This window comes from Procambarus clarkii, chromosome 45, assembly GCF_040958095.1.
Source record: "Procambarus clarkii isolate CNS0578487 chromosome 45, FALCON_Pclarkii_2.0, whole genome shotgun sequence".
NCBI classification, from domain to species: Eukaryota; Metazoa; Arthropoda; class Malacostraca; order Decapoda; family Cambaridae; genus Procambarus; species Procambarus clarkii.
The window spans coordinates 10,748,386-10,770,618 of record NC_091194.1 but is presented as its reverse complement, the minus strand read 5'-3'; the positions used below and the strand labels follow the sequence as shown (position 1 = coordinate 10,770,618).

Below are 22,233 nucleotides of genomic sequence, written 5' to 3'. Positions count from 1 at the left end.
GTGCTGTCATTTTAGGAGGGTGGGCTGAGGTGTATAGGCTACAGTCAATCAGTGCGGGTCTCTCCACGTCTCGTAGGTGAGACTCCACTCTTAATTAACTGTGTATTGTCGCCCTCACTTTTCATCGTATTCTTAACATTTTTCTTTGTATTATTACAAGAACATTTAACTCTATCCAAACATCGTTAGATTTTCAGTCATCAGATTTGTTATTATTTAATAAAATCAGATTTGTTATTATTAAATTTTAGGCTATAATTGTAGATTTTAATTGTGAACCAATTTATTTTGGTATTTTTAAGACTATGGTTTGTGTGTGTGTGTGTGTGTGAGAGACCATCTAAAGGTTGTTGTGGGTGCCACAGGTCGCAAGTGCCGGGACTGCATGACCCGGGTGCCATACGCCACGCTCATCGCCACCTTGATGTGCTGTGTGGGCGTCGGGGTGTTCTGCGGCACCATGTACAGGGGCACCACCCTCACCCTCAGGCTCTTCGAGGACGTCTTCAAGCTGCACATTAAGTGGTGAGTACTGCCGCACGAGGGGTGGCTTCTTCCCTGGTGTTGTCTTGCCATATCAGCTGTTGTTGTTGTTATAGATTCAGCTACGCGGAACAAGTTCCAAGTAGCACGGGCTATGGTGAGCCCGTAGTGGACTTACCTGGCACCAGAGCGGAGCTGTGTGTGCCATACTAGTGCTTCCCCGACCTTTTATTTCACCTGATGCCTTTTTACCTAGCAGTAAATAGGTACCTAGGAAATAGGTAACTGTTATATGGGTTGCATGCTGGGGAAGGTAGGTAGTCAGCCTAGCGGGGAGAGGGGAGGATGTTTTCATTTATTATGCACCCCATGCCCATCCTGTGGGGGCAGTAGTGAAGAATGTTACAGAAGCACATAATGGGCTCAGGAAGGAAAGGGGGGGGGTCGATAAGTGAAACAGGTTTCCTGTTCAAGACTATGGTGAATAGTTAAGGGTTCTCTGTAGCTATTACTGGTCATTTATCCAGCCCGTCCTCCTAACGTTTCCCAACGTCAAGAAAGTGTCGTACTAAAATGTCCTTATCCTAACCTACCAGAGGACCCAAAACAGAAAACGGGACAGTATGTCAATTTCGCGAGCTGCTACTATTTTCTAGTACGACAATCTTTGGCCTTAGGTAGAGTATGTCAAAATGCGACGCTCTGTTAGGAGATTGGTTAGTTAGTTTAGTTCATTTATTATGCACCCCATACCCATCTTGTGGGCGGTAGTGGAAAGGGTTACAGAGGCACATAATGGGCTCAGGGACTGAACCCCACAATTCATTTAGCTAAGTAAGTTACAATCTTGATGAGCTAGTTACAAAATTCAGTATAAGTCGTCACTGTTAGGAGGACGAGTTGATTTATAATGTTAACGACTCAGTTTATAGATCTCTTGCTATTTTGTGCGAATGAGCACAGTAATTATTGTGCTGGTCAATTATCAAATGCATGTTGACATTAAAAACTATGGGTACGTATAAGGGCCGGTTTTTAGGCTTATTTTGTAGGTTGTGAAATTTAGTGGTAAAAACAATGCTTGGGAGATTCCAGATTTTAAATGTTGAAACATGTACACTTGATAGTGCTTGGTGGGTATTGGTATATCATTTCTAAGCTGGTGTACTATTGTGTGTGTTAAGGTAGTGAGTGAGCTTAGTACAGTAATGTTAGTAAATATCCCACAAGTTATATATTAAGGTTGTGCTCATTATTCTTTAAATCACGTTGTTATTCTTCCTCTCAGCAAAGCCTTTTTTTATTTACTGTTATGTAATGGAGGTAACTCAAATTACTCCTTTTTTGTTATAAAGACTTGTGAGAGTCACCCACTTTCCATAAAACAAAAAAAGGCTTTATTGATTCAGAGAAATATGTAGCAGCAATATAAGCCAGTTATGGTTTTGTTTCTCATTCTTACCTGTTGTGTGTGGCGGTGGAACGTGATGCAGGGACCGAGAATACAGGTAAACTGATATTGATAGTAGGCTAACCTTGCTTGTCCTCGCATCTACCCCCCCAACACCCCCTCCCCTATCCCCATTGTTCTTGTATGAAGCGTCTGAAGAATCAGTTTTCTGTATTCCTGCTTAATCCCCTCCCCAGAAAAAAAATTTGAATGCATTTAGCATGACGCATCATACGAGTGTCACAATACCCTCCTCCTGTCATGTGATGACATGGGACATGACAGTTTTGGACAAGTGCTAGCTAGATCTTAATGGATATGTAAACATACAGCTCCCTCAAGTACGAAACATGTGACATCTCTTGCTGAAATACATCCAGTGCTTCACCTGTATGCTGGTGTGTCTTATTATAACGGCAGATAACCTTGCCAATTGGCCGACATAGTCACACGTAATGAGAACAACATTAGAGAAATTGTATTGTGGTATGTTGGCAATTGTGGATGTCTGGTGTTTTTGACTTGAGTGGTTGTGGCGAACGAGGCCCTCAGGCAGGCAAGGCACGAGGCTACCTCAGGCGGCGCAGTAACACACTTGAGGGTGTTAGTGGACGCATCTAAGAGTCTCTTAGGGCCCCAGGCCCATATACCTGCGGCTAACATTAGCCACAAGTATGATAATTTTTAAGAAAATGTGCGCTCGTGTTGTGGGTGTGTTGGTGCTGGCGTCGACCCCTCGAGTGTTGCCGCCTCCTACTGCCTCCTTCACTACATATTAAATATAGTCAGTATTTTTGTAAGCGCCGACTTGAATGCATCTTGGAAAAGTTGCATGGAAGTAATACTGTCTTGTATACCATATAGGATACTAGAAAGTTTTGTGCATTAGTACCCCCTTGAAGGCTAATGTAGCTGTATTCCAGGTTGTATTTTAATAGGACTGGGATGCATCAACAGTCTTGGTAGACAACTTGAAAATATAACTGTACTAAAATGCTCTTTTTCCATACTTTATTTTTCTCTTCCATAATAAATTTACAATTCTTTCCCTCGTACACTCCTCTCCACCTCTCTCAGTATTAACTCTCAAGACATAACAAAATACGTAAGTTACCATCTCAGTTTCTCGTCGCCTCCCATTCCTCACCCCTCACCCCCTCCCCCACTTCCAATTTTGTTCTTCCTTACTCCCAATTATGTAATTTTTCTTTCCAAGTCTTCTTCTCTTTGTTTTCCTAGCGTGCTTCCTTCCAAGTCTTTTCACCAAACAGCTGTTCCACGTGATAATATACTCCTGCCCGGAAGACCTTACTGTTTAAAACTTCAGCATCTGGTTTGAAACTAACATTCCCTAAGTGTATTGTAAGCCTAACCACGCATGATAGCATTGTTATGGAGATAAAAAGCCCCCTCATTTAAATACTAATTCCGTAAATCATAAGGCATAGGCCTATACACTGTCATCTCGTGTTGACTTTGATAATTTGGTGCACGAGTTTGAATCCTGATGCTAATGTCCGCTACATTTTGTAGTGTGTGTGTTACAGGCTGTTGTTATGTTGAAGGTATGTTTACTTTTTTGTTAGTGAATGTGGTCGTTTATCTCGACTTACGCACACCTTACACAATACAGTGCTGTATCTTATTTTGGTCTTGATGAGACGTTAGGATTTTCCTCGGGTTTAGGCTGGTAATTATAGCTTACGCACAGTTTGCCCAGTGATATAAATTAGTTATGGACAATGTATTGTAATTTTTTATGTTTGTGTACAATGTTATATATTTCACTGTATATGGTCAACGCTGCAGCGCTGTAATTGTATTTGCTGTTTAGTGTTACTTTTTAACCTATTTGAAATTTGACATAAATTGCACATACATTTTTTAAATTATATGCAGTATTGAAAATAGGAATAATAATTATTGCTGTTAATATATTTGAAATGTTGGATCCTTGAATATATTTGAAATGTCTGTCCTTCAGTCCCTTCCATTCTCCCTCCCACCCATGCTGCTACTTCCCATTGTCCCCCCCATCCTCCCTCACCCCCCATTCTCACTAGATCCCCCCCCCCCATCCTCCCTCACCCCCCATTCTCACTAGATCCCCCCCCCATTCTCACTAGATCCCCCCCCCATCCTCCCTCACCCCCCATTCTCACTAGATCCCCCCCCATTCTCACTAGATCCCCCCCCCATTCTCACTAGATCCCCCCCCCCATTCTCACTAGATCCCCCCCCCCATCCTCCCTCACCCCCCATTCTCACTAGATCCCCCCACCCCCATCCTCCCTCACCCCCGATTCTCACTAGATCCCCCCCATCCTCCCTCACCCCCCATTCTCACTAGATCCCCCCCCCATCCTCACCCCCCATTCTCACTAGATCCCCACCCCCATCCTCCCTCACCCCCGATTCTCACTAGATCCCCCCCCATCCTCCCTCACCCCCCATTCTCACTAGATCCCCCCCATCCTCCCTCACCCCCCATTCTCACTAGATCCCCCCACCCCCATCCTCCCTCACCCCCGATTCTCACTAGATCCCCCCCCCCATCCTCCCTCACCCCCGATTCTCACTAGATCCCCCCCCCCATCCTCACCCCCCATTCTCACTAGATCCCCACCCCCATCCTCCCTCACCCCCGATTCTCACTAGATCCCCCCCCATCCTCCCTCACCCCCCATTCTCACTAGATCCCCCCCCATCCTCCCTCACCCCCCATTCTCACTAGATCCCCCCCCCATCCTCCCTCACCCCCCATTCTCACTAGATCCCCCCACCCCCATCCTCCCTCACCCCCGATTCTCACTAGATCCCCCCCCCCCATCCTCCCTCACCCCCGATTCTCACTAGATCCCCCCCAAACCCTCCCTCACCCCCCATTCTCACTAGATCCCCCCCCATTCTCACTAGATCCCTCCCCCATCCTCCCTCACCCCCCATTCTCACTAGATCCCCCCCCATTCTCACTAGATCCCTCCCCCATCCTCCCTCACCCCCCATTCTCACTAGATCCCCCCCCCCCAGTTTCCCTCCTTTCTATTCTTCCACCTTCCAGTCAAGTCAATCAGTATCTGAATTCGGCATTATTTAAACTAATGTTGTAGTCTATGGACTCTGGGCAGAACATTTCACGTTCACAGACTTCGTGAAGGAGGGACATTGGAGCTGTTCCTCCTTCAAGGGGTCACTGGGACGACCCCTACACCCTTGTGTCACAACCGATAAAATCATCATTATTCCTGCATAATAAGTCGAGCCCCGAGCGTTGGGCCTCCATCCTCTGACAAACTCTGACATTCTCACGTATAGATGAGTAATGATATGCTGGTCTCAAGAACACCACACATGGTGAACGGAAAGAAAGTACAGTATTTAAGTGACAATGGTAAAGATACAAAATATCAATCATAACAGCAGTAATATTCAATATAAAAACATTTTCAACATTTATATTGTCCGTGATTGCATTGTCCTCTTAGTGTTTTTCACTAAACTTAAGGTCTTCTTCCAAACTTGCCCCCTTTTCATGATTTTCTTTAGCTTGATCTCTAGAGGGTCATTGCTTTCCTGCCGTTAGAGATGTCTACACCTTCATACTTTGGTTCCGCTTCGAGGCTTCGATCTCTCTGTTTTGTTGTGCGATTACACATGGCCCAGTGTCTCCGCTGGGCACGAGATTGGCACAAGTTCACTATGTACAAGACAGTCTTTCCAATTTTTTTCGATAATGTTTTGCTCAATGATCTAAGCAAACAGGTAATAACGAGCCCCAGGACTAGTTTGCCGGAATGGTATTAATGTGCCCTTGAAGAGAGGCTGTTATCCTGTCTCCTTACATGCCCGGCTTCTTGGGCATGATGGTTCTGGTGTCCTAATTCCCCTGCTCGTCTCTACATTTTAGTATAATGCAATAGCTCAAAAATAAGGTTTAGTCATTAAGTACATTACTGTGCATATCCATTCGGTGGGTTCTGGTCTCGCCCATTGTCCCCCAAACCGTTCTGAATCCCGGCTCAGGCGCCCGTGATACCAAGTGAGGACTTCGTAAGGCTTTGAATCGCTATGGCTATAAGTATGATTATCGTTCTGGGCTAGCCTCCGGTGCCCCTTAAAAGACCCTGCAGGGATGTCTAAAAATGTTTCTGCTGAGCTGGGGATTTAATTGCAGTCCCTGCTGGCTGTTCATGAACCATGTGGCAGTCACAGCAGCAGATTCTTATCGCAGTGTGTTACGAAATGGCTGTGCTTAGGAAGGTGCTTTTCATGTTGACTTTAGGATCAAGCAGCACGATATAAAATTTTGCTGACGTCGCCAAACTAAGCAGGAAAGCACCTTTGGAGCGTCAGATTACAAGCCGACCTAAACCTCCTAGTAAATTGGTCTGAACCCGAAGGCATACCTCTGAACCTTTTCTAACTTCGTTTTGTATTTCATTATATGGAAATAGATATGGACTTCACGCTGGAGCCGCATACTCAAGTATTGGTCGGACATATGAGGTATACAAGGTTCTGAATGATTCCTTGCACAAGTTTTGGAAGAGATCCCTCTCTTCCTGAAGTATGCGTGTATTTACCATTTGTGCCTGCAGAATCGAGCTATTAGCTCTTGGACCTTGCCTTTCTAACCCATCTGTTTTCCTCAATTTTGTCTACTACAGTACATATATTTCTCTAACACACACACGTGCATACACGCACATTCCCAGGAAGCAGCCTGTAGCAGCTGTCTGACTCCCAGGTACCCATTTGCTGCTAGGTGAACAGACACATCAGGGGGTGAAAAAACTCAGCCCATTTGTTTCTGCCTTGAACTGAATTGAACCCGGTCCCTTAGGATTATGACCACCGAATGCCATCCACTCAGCTGCGAGGCCTTCATGTGTGTAATTACATAAGTGTATTTACCTAAGTGTAGTTACAGGATGAGAGCTATGCTCGTGGGGTCTGACAGCTGAGTGGCTGTCAGCCAACGGGGCCTAACAGCTGAGTGGACAGCACTTCGGATTCCTAGTTCTGAGGTTCTGGGTTCGATCCCCAGTGGAGGCGGAAACAAATGGGCAGAGTTTCTTTCACCCTGATGCACCTATTCACTTAGCAGTAAATAGGTAGCTGGGAGTTAGACAGCTGTTATGGGCTGCTTCCTGGGGTGTGTAACAAATAGGAGACCTGGTCGAGGACAGGGCCGTGGAAATGCTAAGTCCCAAAATCATCTCAAGGTAACCTCAAGGTGGTGTCCCGTCTTCCCAGTACTGTACTGTCATATAACACTTTAAAACTACTGACAGTTTTGGCCTCCACCACCTCTCTTAATTTGTTCCAACCGTCTACCACTCTGTTTGCAAAAGATAATTTTCTAATATTTTTTTTTTTTTTTTTTTAATTTATTCTAATATGTACATGGCCTGCGTTTTGCCTCAGACTAATTTAAATTATAATAGATGTACTACAGTGTTGTATAGCTGTAGCCTAATGTTATCTTCATATTATTTATGAGTTTAATACTTTCCACACTAGTGGCTTTATTAAACATGTACTTTTTTGTAATAAATAAGAAACCACTTTATCATTATTATACGTAAATGAATACCAATAACTGATTATTTCATTAAAGGTTTATTTCACTTAAAATAATCAACATGCAAAGTGTGGTATTGACACACTGTGGGAGATATCGCTAGGTAAATGACTGTATTCAAAGATAAGACTCGTGTGTGAATGACAACTGGTGGAGAGTGAGCAGCTAGACACTAGTGTTCCCACGGGGATATCAAATGTACCGCACCAATTATGTCATCCTGGCCACTTATTCCCCATGGTGGCAGCACCACACCCTCTCTCTCTCTCTTTCTCTCTCTCCAAAGAAATGGACTTGCTCCAAGTATAATTGAGTCTTAGATATTTCCCCCTTCCCCTATTTGGCATATTAACTCTTCATATAATAATCACGTCAAATCATAGACTTTATTCATAAATGGTTGTACAGGTACATTTATAATTGGGAAAGTTTACATAAAATAATACAGTACAGACACAAAAACAGTGTAGCACGTACTGTAGTCTTCATTAGAATCGGAAACCTTATTCTTAACAACTTACACAAATCATTGCAATACTGGTTGGACTAAACAGATGTACAGTATAGCAATCCAATCAAACTCACTTTTTAGGCATAAAGTGAGTGACATATTGTGTGCTGTTAAATTTAACTTGAAAATACTGTACTGTAAACAAACTGCTGTATTGTAACAATATTTAAAGCAATGTACAGGCATATTAGTTCAAAGTTTACTTTTAAGAATTAGTGGTTTAAGAATTTGTACATTGGATCCCAGACTTAGCCAGAGTTTATTCAACATTACAGAAATTTGAATTATAAATACTTGTCAATTTATGGTACTTTTGCATTTCTAACAATTATAGCACAGCACATTTGGGAAACCTTGTTCCAAATTCCAACCTATGAGCTTGATTAAGAAGAAAAATTAGGAACTTGGTCCCGTCATAAGTTGGGAACCCCTGTATCTGTTAATTATAAACTGAAGCTTATACTGTACATTATTTCATTAAATAAACACTGAAAATTCTTTGAAATTTTCCTATGCATTAGTAATACCAGGTTAATAACTTTGACACATGACTTTTTTTTTTTTTTAAGATTTACTCCAAACACAGTGATTAGTGGCCTTATTAAACTATAAATACCACATACAGCATTTATACTGTACTATGTAATATAAGCAATGTACATATGATATTTAATAAATAATAAATTATTATTAAGGTACAGTAATGGTGATGTCTTCTCACAGACATAAAATATAGTATAAAAACCCACACTAATGTATTTGTTAATTTTATGTAAAGATATACACCAAGTCTTTCGCACTCCCCTGAGTGCTTTGTTAAAAGGTCTGAGTATGTGATAGGAAGTATGTGGTCTTACATTTCAACGACCAATGCGGCTGTTACCCAAGATCCAACCCACTCTTAACATAAGCTCACAAATACATAAGTGTGGGTTTGTATTCTATATTATTATAACTTTGCCTATAATTTTGCAGTTTGGTATATTAGTTGAAAATCTGAATCCATTGTGTGTGAAGAAATCTGAAATGTTTATTATGAAAGTATTGTACATTATTAAACTAGATATTATCAATCAGTCTAAAAGTAAAAGAAAATCATAACACATTTTCCTTATATCACACATTTCTACACTAAATGGCTGCATCCAGGAATTGTATTAATTTGCTTCCAATATAAATACTCTTGTTGTCCCATAAATCATGTGAACATAGAACTGGCATGTCAACATAAATTTAGTTTTTAAGTTAATACGTTAATGTCTCTCTGGGTTAATTGATAAATACTGTATGTATATGAATATTCCACCATCTCTTAAAGTTGGTGCTTCACAAGTAGTCTACTGTATACATAAATATATGTTTAGCAGTGCTTGTCTTTGTAATCTTTCTTCTATAGTAAAGACAACAAGCTTTATTTGCCTAAGTTTTTAATAAATGTTTGTGTTCAGTATAGTAATTTTTTCCAAAAAAAAAAAAAAAATCCAATTTTTTTTCTAATTTTGTCCAAATGATAGTTATAAAATATTAGGCTAATTATCTCTATATTTTAGGGTAGAACCAGTGCAACTAACTTTCATGGTGGTTGGAGCCGGCATGGGTGGGCTGGGGCTGATGATACTCTTCGTAGGATGCCTCTCCACTGGGGACACTAGAAATAAGGTCTACAGAACGTGGCGAGGACGAGTTGGCGGCAGGATCTCGTGTGCAATTGTGAGTGCAAAGGAGCTCTGATGAGAGTGATGATTTTTTGTTACTGCTAGGATAGTATGATGCCAGAATTGTAAATCTTTTATTGGAGAGTTTATTTACAGTAACTTGGTTAAAACAAATAAACACAATCCATTCATTATAAATGGAGAATTTGATTATTTTTTGGTTTCCTCAGGATGATTATCATGTAAGGCTGAAATTAGCTCTATGCTCGAGTTTTGACTTACTGTATTGTTAAACTTAAACTTGGTTACGTGTACCTGTATCATTGGAAATATATTGCCAACACAAAAACATGTCAAGACTAAATTAAAACTTAGTGGACAAGTTAATATACTCACTGCTTCCTTATGACCCAAATGTGAACATTTATCTCACTTGTAGTATTTACACCACCTCACCTCTGCCAATTCGGCTCCTTCCTTGTTGGTTGTGAACAGGCATTTCATATTACAAATACTGTACAGTATTAGAAACCTACCTAATGTTACTCAAAATAATTCTTACTCAACCTTGTGGATCATATTTTGTTTCACCATGCACCAATAGAAATGACTACATAGCAATTAATAGTTTATTGCATTTAATGTGTTTATCTACATAATGCTTAAGTATGTGAATGCTTTTATTTATATATATATATATATATATATATATATATATATATATATATATATATATATATATATATATATATATATATATATATATATATATATATATATTTATATTTATATTTACTTGTATATATATATTTATATAATTATAATATTATATTATATTACATACAAGAATGTACATAAGAAGTACATAAGTTCTTATGTACTTATGTACATAAGAAGTACATAAGTTCTCATTACTACTACATTACTACATTACACACACACACAGTATATACTGTATTTCTTTGCTTACTGTTATGTACAGTATACTGTATAAGTGTGTATACAGTTAATAAGCCCAAATCAAATGGGCAAGCATTGAAGTTGCTTCTGCTTCTCTTTTGGCCATCAGTGCATAATTTTTGTCACTGTCACATCACACAAGATGAGGGAGGAGCCCAACAAACTAGGCCTCTTCATTAGAGGCCTAGCCTTAACCTTAAACCTACCACATGGTCACTTTCCTAGCTTCTAATGTGTGGGTTTGATATTTTGTCATTATTTCCTGCAGGACAAATATAAGGTCTTTGTTTACTGTGCTAATACTGTACTTGCTTAATAAAGTAAGTTCCAATAAACTGGTAATATCTTTGATAAGTAATGGTAATGTCTTCTCACAGACATAATAACATAGGATAAAAATCCACACTTATGTAATTTGTAAAATTTATGTAAAGATTTACACCAAGTGTTGACCAGACCACACACTAGAAATTGAAGGGACGACGACGTTTCGTTTTACTTTCTCCTTCGGTGGTTATAATAGGAGCTGCCTCGTATGGGCCAATAGGCCTGCTGCAGTTCTCATTACTACTATCCCCTACACCTGACTTTCCTCCTCAGCTCTCTCTTGCCTATTTAATGCCTGTCCCTACCTGTCCTCATCACAATCGACTTGAGAATGGTCCAGGACGGACCGAAACGTCGTCGTCCCTTCAATTTCTAGTGTGTGGTCTGGTCAACATACTTCAGCCACGTTATTGTGACTCATCGCCTGCATATGGATACCACACGTACGCGTCTTACTCTGTTTAATTTCTTTGATGCTCTACCTTCCTTCAAACGGCCTTTTCGCGCCTTTGAATCTTCCCTTCTTGCCGCCAAGCGTCGAAAGAACCAGCTCAGGTTTCTTAAAGACTGTCTTGCTGAGCAAGTTCTCCCTCATTCTTTATCTCACTTTCTACGCTCCCTTGCTATCCTCTTCTTTTTCCTATTACTTTCTCCTTCGGTGGTTATAATAGGAGCTGCCTCGTATGGGCCAATAGGCCTGCTGCAGTTCTCATTACTACTATCCCCTACACCTGACTTTCCTCCTCAGCTCTCTCTTGCCTATTTAATGCCTGTCCCTACCTGTCCTCATCACAATCGACTTGAGAATGGTCCAGGACGGACCGAAACGTCGTCGTCCCTTCAATTTCTAGTGTGTGGTCTGGTCAACATACTTCAGCCACGTTATTGTGACTCATCGCCTGCATTTACACCAAGTCCTTCACACACTCCTGGGTGTTTTAGGTCTGAGTGTGTGGTTAGGACGAAACATACGTCTCAATGATTAATAAATACTTTATTAGATGTTGGGGTGTAAGTTTTGTCCTGTCCACACGCTCAAACCATGACAAAGCACTCAGGAGAGTGCAAAAGACTTGGTGTAAATCTTTACATAAATTTTACAAATTACACAAGTGTGGGTTTTTATCCAATACATTTGATATCCAGTAATCAATAAACAAATACTGCAAGTTAATTGAAAGATTTTAATTATTATATAATGAATCATAAGCCTGGTGTTTATGTGCTATGCACAAGACACGGCACACTGCTTAACAACTTTGTTGTCAAATAAACAAAATGTTGTCTCGTGTATGACACTAGGAATTGGGCAATATTTTATTAGGCATTCACTATCCAGTAAACCTTTCTTTAGGGCTATTGTTGGTTTTCTATTAATGTTAGCACAACTTCCTCTGCCTTCAGTTCTTCAGTTCATTTTTTCTGTTCTTCTCACACATTTTTATTCAACATAATTTTTGTTATCAATATGAAGATAGTACTGTATTGCAATATCCATGTTTGGAAAGCCAAATCATAGGGGGAGTCGGTCACCCTCCGTTCGAAATAACCAAATTTTTTTTATCGCAAATATATAGACTTAAATATATTCAGGTCTCTCATTCAGTATGATCTTTTAACCCAAATTCTTATTTGGATTAAAAGGTCAAAATGGGTAAAGAACTTGAACGTAAATTCATTCGGATTAACTGGAGATTCAGATTATCGGAATTATTAAACACCTTGCTGTACAGTATTTATTTTGGCATTCATTCCCTTGTCTGTAATACTGTACTGCGTGTGTTTCGGTTGTAACCAGATTCCTCCATCAGTTTATCTTGAGTTTTCGCATCAAATCTTTACACACACAATGTGTTACCGACTTTGCTTTTCACAGCACGTCCAGTTTTACTTGTTATTTATTGCACAGCTGCCATCATGTAATGTATCATTTGAATGTACATAACACTATTTGTCCATCCTATTCCCTCTATTTGCCACTACATAAATGAAAGTAGTAGTTTGCCTGACCAGAAACGTACGAATCCAAGGAGCCCACCTGACCAATAGAGGCTGATGCATAGAAAATGTCAGTACTGTACAGTATTACGGTGCTTTTAATTTTTACTATTACACCAGATTTTTAACACATTTGTACATTCCATTAAAAATGTGATGATTAGGCAAGAGGACTGATTATCACAACAGCACACATTTAGTGTTGAAATTAAAACATATTTAGAAAATATAATGCTCTGCAAGATTAGTGTATCATAACAATACTGTAATGTACTATACTGTACCTTTCAAGTACAATATAATATATGTACAGTATAATTAAACAATTGTACTGTATTTTTATCATGTAATAAATATTTAATTCCTTCAATGTTAATTTTTATGTTACTAAATCTTATTTATTAAGGTAAACATGGAGTAAAAACTACATCTTGTCATTTGCCTCAGTTTATGGGGATCACCTACCTGTTGTCACTGGCATGGCTGACGATGTTTGCTGCACTCATCATAGTGACGTTATTCTACACTCTTGCATGGTTCCAGTGTCTATACATACCTCAGAATGAGTGTATTGACTACAACCAGTTTAGTAAGTATTGTATATATTTAAAGGCTTTGCTATCTATATATTGCAGTGTGATTTTTGAGAGGGGGGGAGACGAGAGTGCATGAAAGACTGAACGTACTGTACACACTAGTGCATGCTATAATCCAGCCACCTGTCTTTACATGTGCATGTTCTTATTATTTGTTAGTAAGTTTTTGTTTTAACTCTGATCATCAGGTAACACTGCATGCCTGATTGTTGAATTTACATTAAATACAGTACTGTAATTGCAATTTGACTAGCCATTATAAATGTTTTGTGAATATAACTTGTGATGAAAATGTGATTTTTGACTTGAATGGGTAAAACATCAATAGAGTTCTCATGAACAAATCCATCCTATTCCCTCTATTTGCCACTACATAAATGAAAGCAGTAGTTTTGCCTGACCAGAAACGTACGAATCCAAGGAGCCCACCTGACCAATAGAGGCTATAGTGTAGTGTAGTGTAAAGAGTTCTCATGTTATATTGTGTGGTAATTACTAATTAAGGAGAAAAGCCACAGGAGACGTGATGAGGATTCGAACCTATGTGCTGGGTATTCCCAGATGCACGCACTAGATGACAATGCTAGCGCCTGTGGATTTTCTCATTGATATACTGTATCACGATAATGTGATTTCTCTGTGTAATTACTAATTAATTTTGTTGAACACAGGAAGCCTGTTTATTTTCCCAAATTAACGTGAGTGCCAATAACTCTAGTGGCCACAACCTGGGGGACAGAATGCCAGTGGCTTGTCAAATAAACCCTGCATTGCTCCTGAGGATTTTATCCAAGTGGATTTTGAACTTAAGCAATGTCTTGGCAAACCCATAAACTTTTTTTATTATTATTTTTTCATATTCAGGTATATGAAATTGTAGAGGATTCCTACACATGGTAAACTGCTGCCTTTTGGCACCCATACAGATAGCAGATCAGACCTAGACAAAATTTGCATCTCAAGATTGACATAGAGCCTGTAAAAGTCTTCAGACTTCTAGCATGTGATCTCTTGTGTGAGAATCAGACCAGGGAAGGGAGACATATGGGCGCAAGAGCATATCAGGCTTAGACCCATGACTGTTCCAGTCATGAGCTAACAAAGCATGAAGCCAACAAAGAGCTCGCATTTTGCCATTACGGGTAATAACAACAACCAGACAAATACAATGGCAGCCCATGTTTAATCAAATTCCCATGTGGTCCAAAGAGTTGTGTTCAGTGGATCAAAGTGTTCTTTCAGTGTGGGATGTTTGCATAAGCCACCGCCAAGCCTGGCTGTCTGGATGCAACAGTGTTTTTAACCTACATTTTTGGAGGACCAGTAATGGTTGTACAGTATTGATGACATTATGGAACTAAATTGTTTGCCAGTGATCACACAATTCTGTGTGATAGGGAGCCGATTGGCCGAGCGGACAGCACGCTGGACTTATGATCCTGTGGTCCCGGGTTCGATCCCGGGCGCAGACGAGAAACAATGGGCAGAGTTTCTTTCACCCTATGGCCCTGTAACCTAGCAGTAAAATAGGTACCTGGGTGTTAGTCAGCTGTCACAGGCTGCTTCCTGGGGGTGGAGGCCTGGTCGAGGACCGGGCCGCGGGGACACTAAAGCCTCAAAATCATCTCAAGATAACCTCAAGATAGACAACTTAAATTAAGAATCCTTAATAATTTGTATATTTTATATAGGTAAGCCATATGCATTTTTTTATTTCACTATTCTATGCAACAGTCAAAAAAAAGAATATTGCCTCATAAATGTATTTTTTTCTTTTTGCCTTCATAAAGGTTGCCATGGGGCCTGACACTTCAAACAAAATCCCCCATGTATTGAATAGATTTTGCCCCATATAGTTTATTTGAGCAAGTTTATACTGTAAAAAGTTTGCTTCTATTGGTTTCAGTTGAAGCACATCCAATACAAAGGCAGTTTGATATGGAAATGGAGCCACAAAACTAGGCAGGTTATAACTGAAAGAAGCCACTAATAGATTTATATAGGGAGTGTCACAAGTCTTCCATATCCAATACTGTAATAGGAAATCCTCGTCTACCTCTCATTCCATTTCATTGGTACTAAAAGGAAAGACCATCCTCAACATTATCTGAAACCTCATAAATGTAAAGCTCCTAGGACTATAACCATAGACTATGACCATAGTTGCATACCACAATGAGAGAGAGAGAAGCCCTTACAATTCAGGCATTGAACTATTAGAATGCAGATGTCTGGTGATGTCCAGGGATGCGGGTTTGATCCAATGACACGGCCTTAAAATATTTTCTTGGACAACTCGCAAGAACATGATTGCATTTTGCATGAGTGGCTATTGTTTTGGCTAGATCCTGTGAAGAAGTAAGGGTAAGAGAACAGGTTGTAAGATGCTTATTATTTAGATAGCACATCCTGGATGGTTCTGTTGTGGAAGCCCCCTTTTGGATAAAAGTTTCTTGGAAAAAGTATTAAATTTCTAAATGTAGTTTTTAATGTATATTTATCTTGTGCAGGTTTTCTTTTCCCTGAGGGAACACCTGAGGAGGACAAGAGAGTTTGCACTGGTGAAAGGAAGCTCTTCTGCAAGGACTATGTGAATAATGCTGAAATTATGTTTATTTTGGCATCAGTTTCAGCATTCTTGGTTATTCTATCATTGGTGAGTACCAGTCTATATACCAGTATTGATTGGTAATGCATGAAAGTACATATATTGTAATTAAAGTAATTACATGTTTATAAAACATTATTAATATTGTTTCATAATCCAAGTATTTCTCATTTCATTTTAGATACACTATCTGATGTGCCTAGCTGCAAATTATGCACACATAAAGGATCAAGAAAAATTTATGGACCTACAGGAAATTCAATTTCTTCACGAGTCCGAAATGTCAACTCTTCCCAAAGACCGCTTCTAGGATACTGCCCAAGGGATTTTTTGGCGCAACAACCAGCACAGTCGCTACTTTCAGACAGTTGCCTGATTATCAACTGCAAATCTCAAAGCTTGGAGAGTTGAGTCACAAAATTATTGCAATACAGTACTGTAGTGTACAGTATGTAATTTGTACAAAATTCTTTGTTTAAATTTTTTTACTGTCTCCTTGTTAAATTAGATTGAGGAAATATTCTTCAGACTCGGACGATTTGGTATTCTCAAACTCTCCCAGAGAAAAGATTTTGCATTCTTAGCGGGCTGGAAGTTTTGATGGCCTCATTAAAAATGCAGAAAGCAATTACTGTATGAGTTTTTAGTGCTCAAGGACAAATCTTTATTTGCACACAGTGCATTGCTTGATTATTGCCCATATTGAGTGCCTGCATACTTGGTAAACATTTACTTTAATGAGGTTGGATATCTTCAACCATGAGGCATCCTGAAAACTGTAACTGGCCTTCTTACTACTAATAAAGACTGGGGACCACTCAAAATAGAGACCTTGTTAATATTTTTACTGCTCAATATCCATCTAGTTACTGGAGGTGCCATTACTTTCTCAGCCTCTGGTTGAAGACATTTGGGATTAGGGGCAGAAAGATGGTTTGCTTTTGTTGTGCTTTCATTTTTTGCTGTGCAGCTTAACTTTCCATTACAGTGAGTTTGAAGAAATCCTTTTAATTAAGGTCTCGGACATGGGTTACATATATTTAACGAGTATGAACTACTGTAACGAAAAGTTTTTGTGCTGTGCATTGTTACTATGTAGGGTGAAGTAGTGGTTTCCTTATAGACACTTAGTTTTCTTGGCTTATGTTGTTGCTAATACTCAAAACCATTCATAATATACATGTTTGCTCCATTATTACAATTTCTTTTAAGATAAAATCAAATTAGTTTTAAATGCAAGACACTTCATAAGGATTTTAACATTAAGTAGCTTTATTGTTTTATATGCAGCAAGTGTGTCACTCCTTAGTTTTTTTTTATATGAATCTAACAGTACTAATTTTCTCAGTGGCACTAACCTACATACAGTAATTATAATTGCAAAGCCTTGATAGCAGCCATTGCTTGTTGTTGACTAATTCTTACTAATCTTAATAACAATTGTTTTGCGGATTGATCTCCCTGCCCTTTCTAGCCTCGAGTGTATGCTTCAAAGGATCCCTTGGGTAAATTTTACATGTGGATTACTCTAGATCATCTGGCCTATTGTAGTCCATTGGAAAAATTTACAGTAACCATTAAACTAAGGATTGACAATCTTCAGTGAATACTGTGTAACATTGTTCAAGTTGTAATTAACCATTTATGATAACATTTTCCATAGTTTTCCTGTTATGTGTTTTGTATCTTTGTGAGAGGAGTGAGGATGAATAATATTGAGGTGACTTGAGGTTGAAGTTCCTCAGGATGATTAAGAGTCTTGACATATATGGTGATAACCTCATGTGTAGTATGCTGCTACTAGCTCTCCTGTCCTCCCCCCTCCCCCCCGCTCCCTAGCCTTAGCCTACCAACAGCTCAACTGTTCACTGTGGAGCTGTTATTAACAAGAAGCGACATATCATCTTTTCTGTTATAACAAGTAGTAACGCATACTTGAGATGTATTATTCAGCGAGTGTGGTCAACATTTACAATGCTGTACCTTGCAGGAATGTAGCTAACTCTTCCTAATAAGCCTTTTCCACAACCATGAGAATTGACGGCCAAGTCTCGTCATGTGCATAACTTTATTGTTTGTTTATAATTTTGTTAGTTATGTTCCACTCTTGCTGAAAATTCACAAACTTGGCCTAGGATAATAAACCTCTTTTTAGATTTGTGTGGAAGGAGTGTATGTGATTAACATATCTGCATCAGTAGTTAGCTTGATGCCGTTGTGTGTGTGTGTGTGTGTGTGATGTCGTGTGAATGTTCCTCTGTGGGAAGTTGTTGTAGCTTGGAAATACAATATATAATTTTTGCTTAATTCAGAGAGAAATATCTTGCATAACTAATTGTGCTATCAAATCAATAGTGAACATACTTTTTATGTTTATATGATAATGATCTGACTGATTCAACAGTTGGTGTGACCTTATTCATTGCATGCCTTTCATCATTAAGGAATCTTATTCCTTAGTCATTATGCATGAATGGCATCTCTGCAGTCAAAGTAAGCTGATCCTTTTTGTGTGTATATTTTGTATGATGAATATGATATCTGAACATATTCTGTTGTAAAAAACAATAAAATTTTATACATTAAAGGTTAAAATTCAATAACCTCAATGAATAGACTATTGTATGTAAAAAAAAATAAGGATCATAGATATGTAACAAATGAAGGTAACATTTTGTGTAAGAATTGTGGTAAAACAAATTAAAAACCTTAAAAGATTTATACAAAAAAAAAATGTATCAAGGCACTATAGAGTTCCAGCTTTCAGAAAGTGGTTATGTTACAGGGTCTGTATATTAGCTTTCTGTATGTATCTTCTGCAGTATGTCCAAGGCTCACTATCTCTAGTGGCATCAATGGAAGCTGGTAGTATGTCAAAGGTCTACCCCGTTATTCCAGGAACGCCTCCCTATCCTTGCTTCTTTGTACGTCGACCAGGAGGCTTGGTCGACGACCGGGCCGCGGGGCCGCTGAGCCCCGAAATCATCTCAAGGTACAGTACATGAGTCTGTAGTTACACCTTTACTATATGTAACTACACTTCATTAGAGTTTGTTTAATCACAGTCTATGTTGACAGCCTTTACAACACAGTACAGTAACTACAAATTGTTATTACACCACATTTACCTGGATTATACCTGGATGGGGTTCTGGGAGTTCTTCTACCTCCCAAGCCCAGCCCAGTGCAGTGCCAAGCTCAACTTGTGAGAGCCTTGTCCAACAGGCTGTTGCTTGGAGCAGCCCACAGGCCCACATATCCTCCACAGCCTGGTTGGATTGGCATTTCTCGAAGAAAACTATCTAGTTTTCTCTTGAAGGTGTCCACATTTGCTTCATATAGGTGGGCTCTGCATACACAATTTAAACCCTTGCGTTGGAGGGAATTTAGCTCTTTAGCTTCCCAGTGACATTTCTTCCTACTTCTACAATAATACCATCCTATTAAAGGCACCAAAAACACCATTTGGGAAAGAAGTATTTTAGGGTCTTTTTTTTTTTTTTTCTTTATAAAGATGTATGCATATGATACCCATGAAAGTGAGCTATCAATTTCTGGTAATAGTCAGGTTCATTCTTGACTCGCATTCCGGACTGAAGTGGTTGGGCCCATTTCCTTTCACCGCGTGCTCCTGTCCACCTAGCAGTAAATAGGTACCCCAGAAGTTAGTCGGCTGCCTGTGGGGTTGCATCCTGTGAGGGGTCAGTAATTAGACCCTGGGGAGAAGGGGACCTTGGTATAAGCCTAACATGTACTGTATGTGTAACCTGGCTTCCTGTCCCCCTGACACAATGAAATAATAATAATGATGATCCTCCTCCTCCTCCTGCTCTGTAACCTTTTTCACTACTGCCTGCAGGATGGGTATGGGTTGCATAATAGATGAACTAAACTTAACCCCTTTAGGCCAATTCCTATGTATACAGTGTAAATGCTTGTAAAGTGCAATATTTGGGAACTTTATCTTATATTTGTATTCTGAGATACTATACAGTATGTGAAATTAGGGTAAATCATTTTTAAATAAATGAAGTTTACTTGGGCAGAAGAGAGCAGAAAAAAAGGGATATATGGGTAATAATGGGTCCATGACTCACGGACAGCCTCCCAAGTCCCCCATCTTTACGTCTTCTATACAATCCCGCTCTGTCATTCTTCATAGTACTGTACAGTTAGTGAGGTGCTGCTGCAACACACATTGCTGAAAATGTCTCTGGTTAGTGCTGAATGTAGAATGTGGAAAACATAATATTACTATGAAATACTCATTGTATAACAAAATTGGACTAAAATAGGTAGCAGGTGACACTGAAGGAAATGGACAAATCTAAGAGCTGATATTGTGGAGTGATGTATCCCTGGGATGGAGACCAAGGGTAATGTTCCCCGCTCACATTCTACATCCGCTTAGGACACAAGCATGTTATAGATTTGGCTTTAAGAATTGGTTCTTATTCCATTTTATTGTTTATGTATATATTGCTTTGTTGTATATACCCTTTCTTGGTATATGTATTGTTTATATTATCAAGATTTATAGTGTTTCGTATTATCCCTGTTTATAGTTGCTTTGTGCTTCCTTGCTGTTCTCCTACTGGCTTTCTCCCACCTTTGCTCCTAGCAAAGGTACTTCCCCCTTCCGTTTGCTGGAAGATTCTTAGAATTGGTAGCCCCCTTCATTGCTACAGTATAGTTATTCGGAAAACTCTTATTCATCCAGGATTGTTAATTAAGGAATCTCTTAATTCCTGCTGCTGGGCCCCCCTTCCCCCGTTTTTCGTCTCCGTATTGATTCAGCTAGGGTTTACCTCTCGTCTGTGCTCTTGCCTGTCGCGATAACACTGCATGCCGCTTCTGCCCGCCCTTACTGCCTTATATCTTTCAGCCAGGGGGAGGTGATCTACGCGACAAAAAAATCGACGCACGCTCCGACTGGACCAGGTATCGCTTACATGGTCAGGAATCAACACTCTTCGGATCCTACAAGCACAGCGCAGGACGCACGCATACCCTAGCCCAGCGAGCGCCCCCCGGCAAGTTCTACCCGGCCCGTGCCCCAGTGAACAGGCAACACTTCTTTAGGGCGATTAATTCGCGCCGCCCTCGCAGAGCTAGGCTCGCCTTCAGCCGACCACGCCCTCTTACCTTTAGAATTGACAGGGCCACTCGGCTCTCTTGACGGGCTCGCCATCGGAGATAATGGCGGGTCCAGCAACCAGCTGGAACCCCCAGCTGACTACGTCCGGGACGTTGTTGCTCTGCCACTCTGAGGCCTCCTTGCGGCCAGCGGGCCTCGCCATTCGGGGGGGGGGGTCCGGCCAGCTGGCCTGCGGTGGGGGTGCAGCGCCGGTCCCCAAGTGTCCCGCTGTCCGCAGCTAATCCTTTGCCCAGTCTAGGTGCTAGTAAGAGTCAGGAAACACTTCTTATTCCTTGGCGGCCGGCCTCACGCCCTGGGAAAATCTTCTCCCAATTGTCATATCAGTTTTCCCCAGCCACTAGGTATTTTCTGCCCGCCTGTTAATTCTAGGATTTCCCATTATGTCTTGGTAGGGCTCCGTTAAGTGTTGTGTCTATACACTTTATTTCCCCTTTGTGTCCTGTTATACCTAGTTCTAATTATATTTCATCTGCCATTAGGTTTCTGCAGAACGTGTTTGCCATGTCTAGGCTATGCTTACTACTACGGGGGTACATTTTAAGTTAATTAGTCCTCAGAGATGGACATGTTACATTTGTTAATTCCTACTTATATTATTTGCATGTTCTGCAGAATTTAATTTACTAATAAAAAATTTAAGCCCATTCGGCCTGTGTCTTTTTCCCCCTGGTCAGAAATACATCAAACTTGGAGTTATGTTTCGGGCGTGTGTGTGTGTGCACGCGCAAGTCCTTTTTCCTTACCTCTCGCATTGTTGTCCATGAATCTTCCCATGGTGATAATAAATAGGTACATCAACAAATTTGTATTATTAAATTCCCACAAATGTATAAGACTTGTGTTTACAAGGATATATAGAAAAGTACCTATTTGAATAGGTGGTACCTAGTTGAATAGATAATA

General features: G+C 40.0%; 1 protein-coding gene across 4 annotated transcripts in view; it reads left to right on the top strand.

Moving 5' to 3' along the window:
• The window catches only part of M6 (neuronal membrane glycoprotein M6), a 311,681-nt gene extending 292,922 nt beyond the window's left edge, over window positions 1–18,759 (top strand). For 3 of the 4 annotated variants that reach the window (XM_069301405.1, XM_069301404.1, XM_045761573.2), the window contains 6 exons: window positions 366–525; window positions 1,977–1,991; window positions 9,579–9,738; window positions 13,416–13,557; window positions 16,075–16,220; window positions 16,354–18,759. In XM_069301405.1, coding sequence (XP_069157506.1) covers window positions 366–525; window positions 1,977–1,991; window positions 9,579–9,738; window positions 13,416–13,557; window positions 16,075–16,220; window positions 16,354–16,482 — 752 coding nt within the window. In that variant the 3' untranslated portion in view covers window positions 16,483–18,759. The remainder of the gene's footprint in view (window positions 1–365; window positions 526–1,976; window positions 1,992–9,578; window positions 9,739–13,415; window positions 13,558–16,074; window positions 16,221–16,353) is intronic. The other variant, XM_069301406.1, reaches the window with a different exon arrangement.
• Window positions 18,760–22,233: the final 3,474 nt, after the last annotated feature.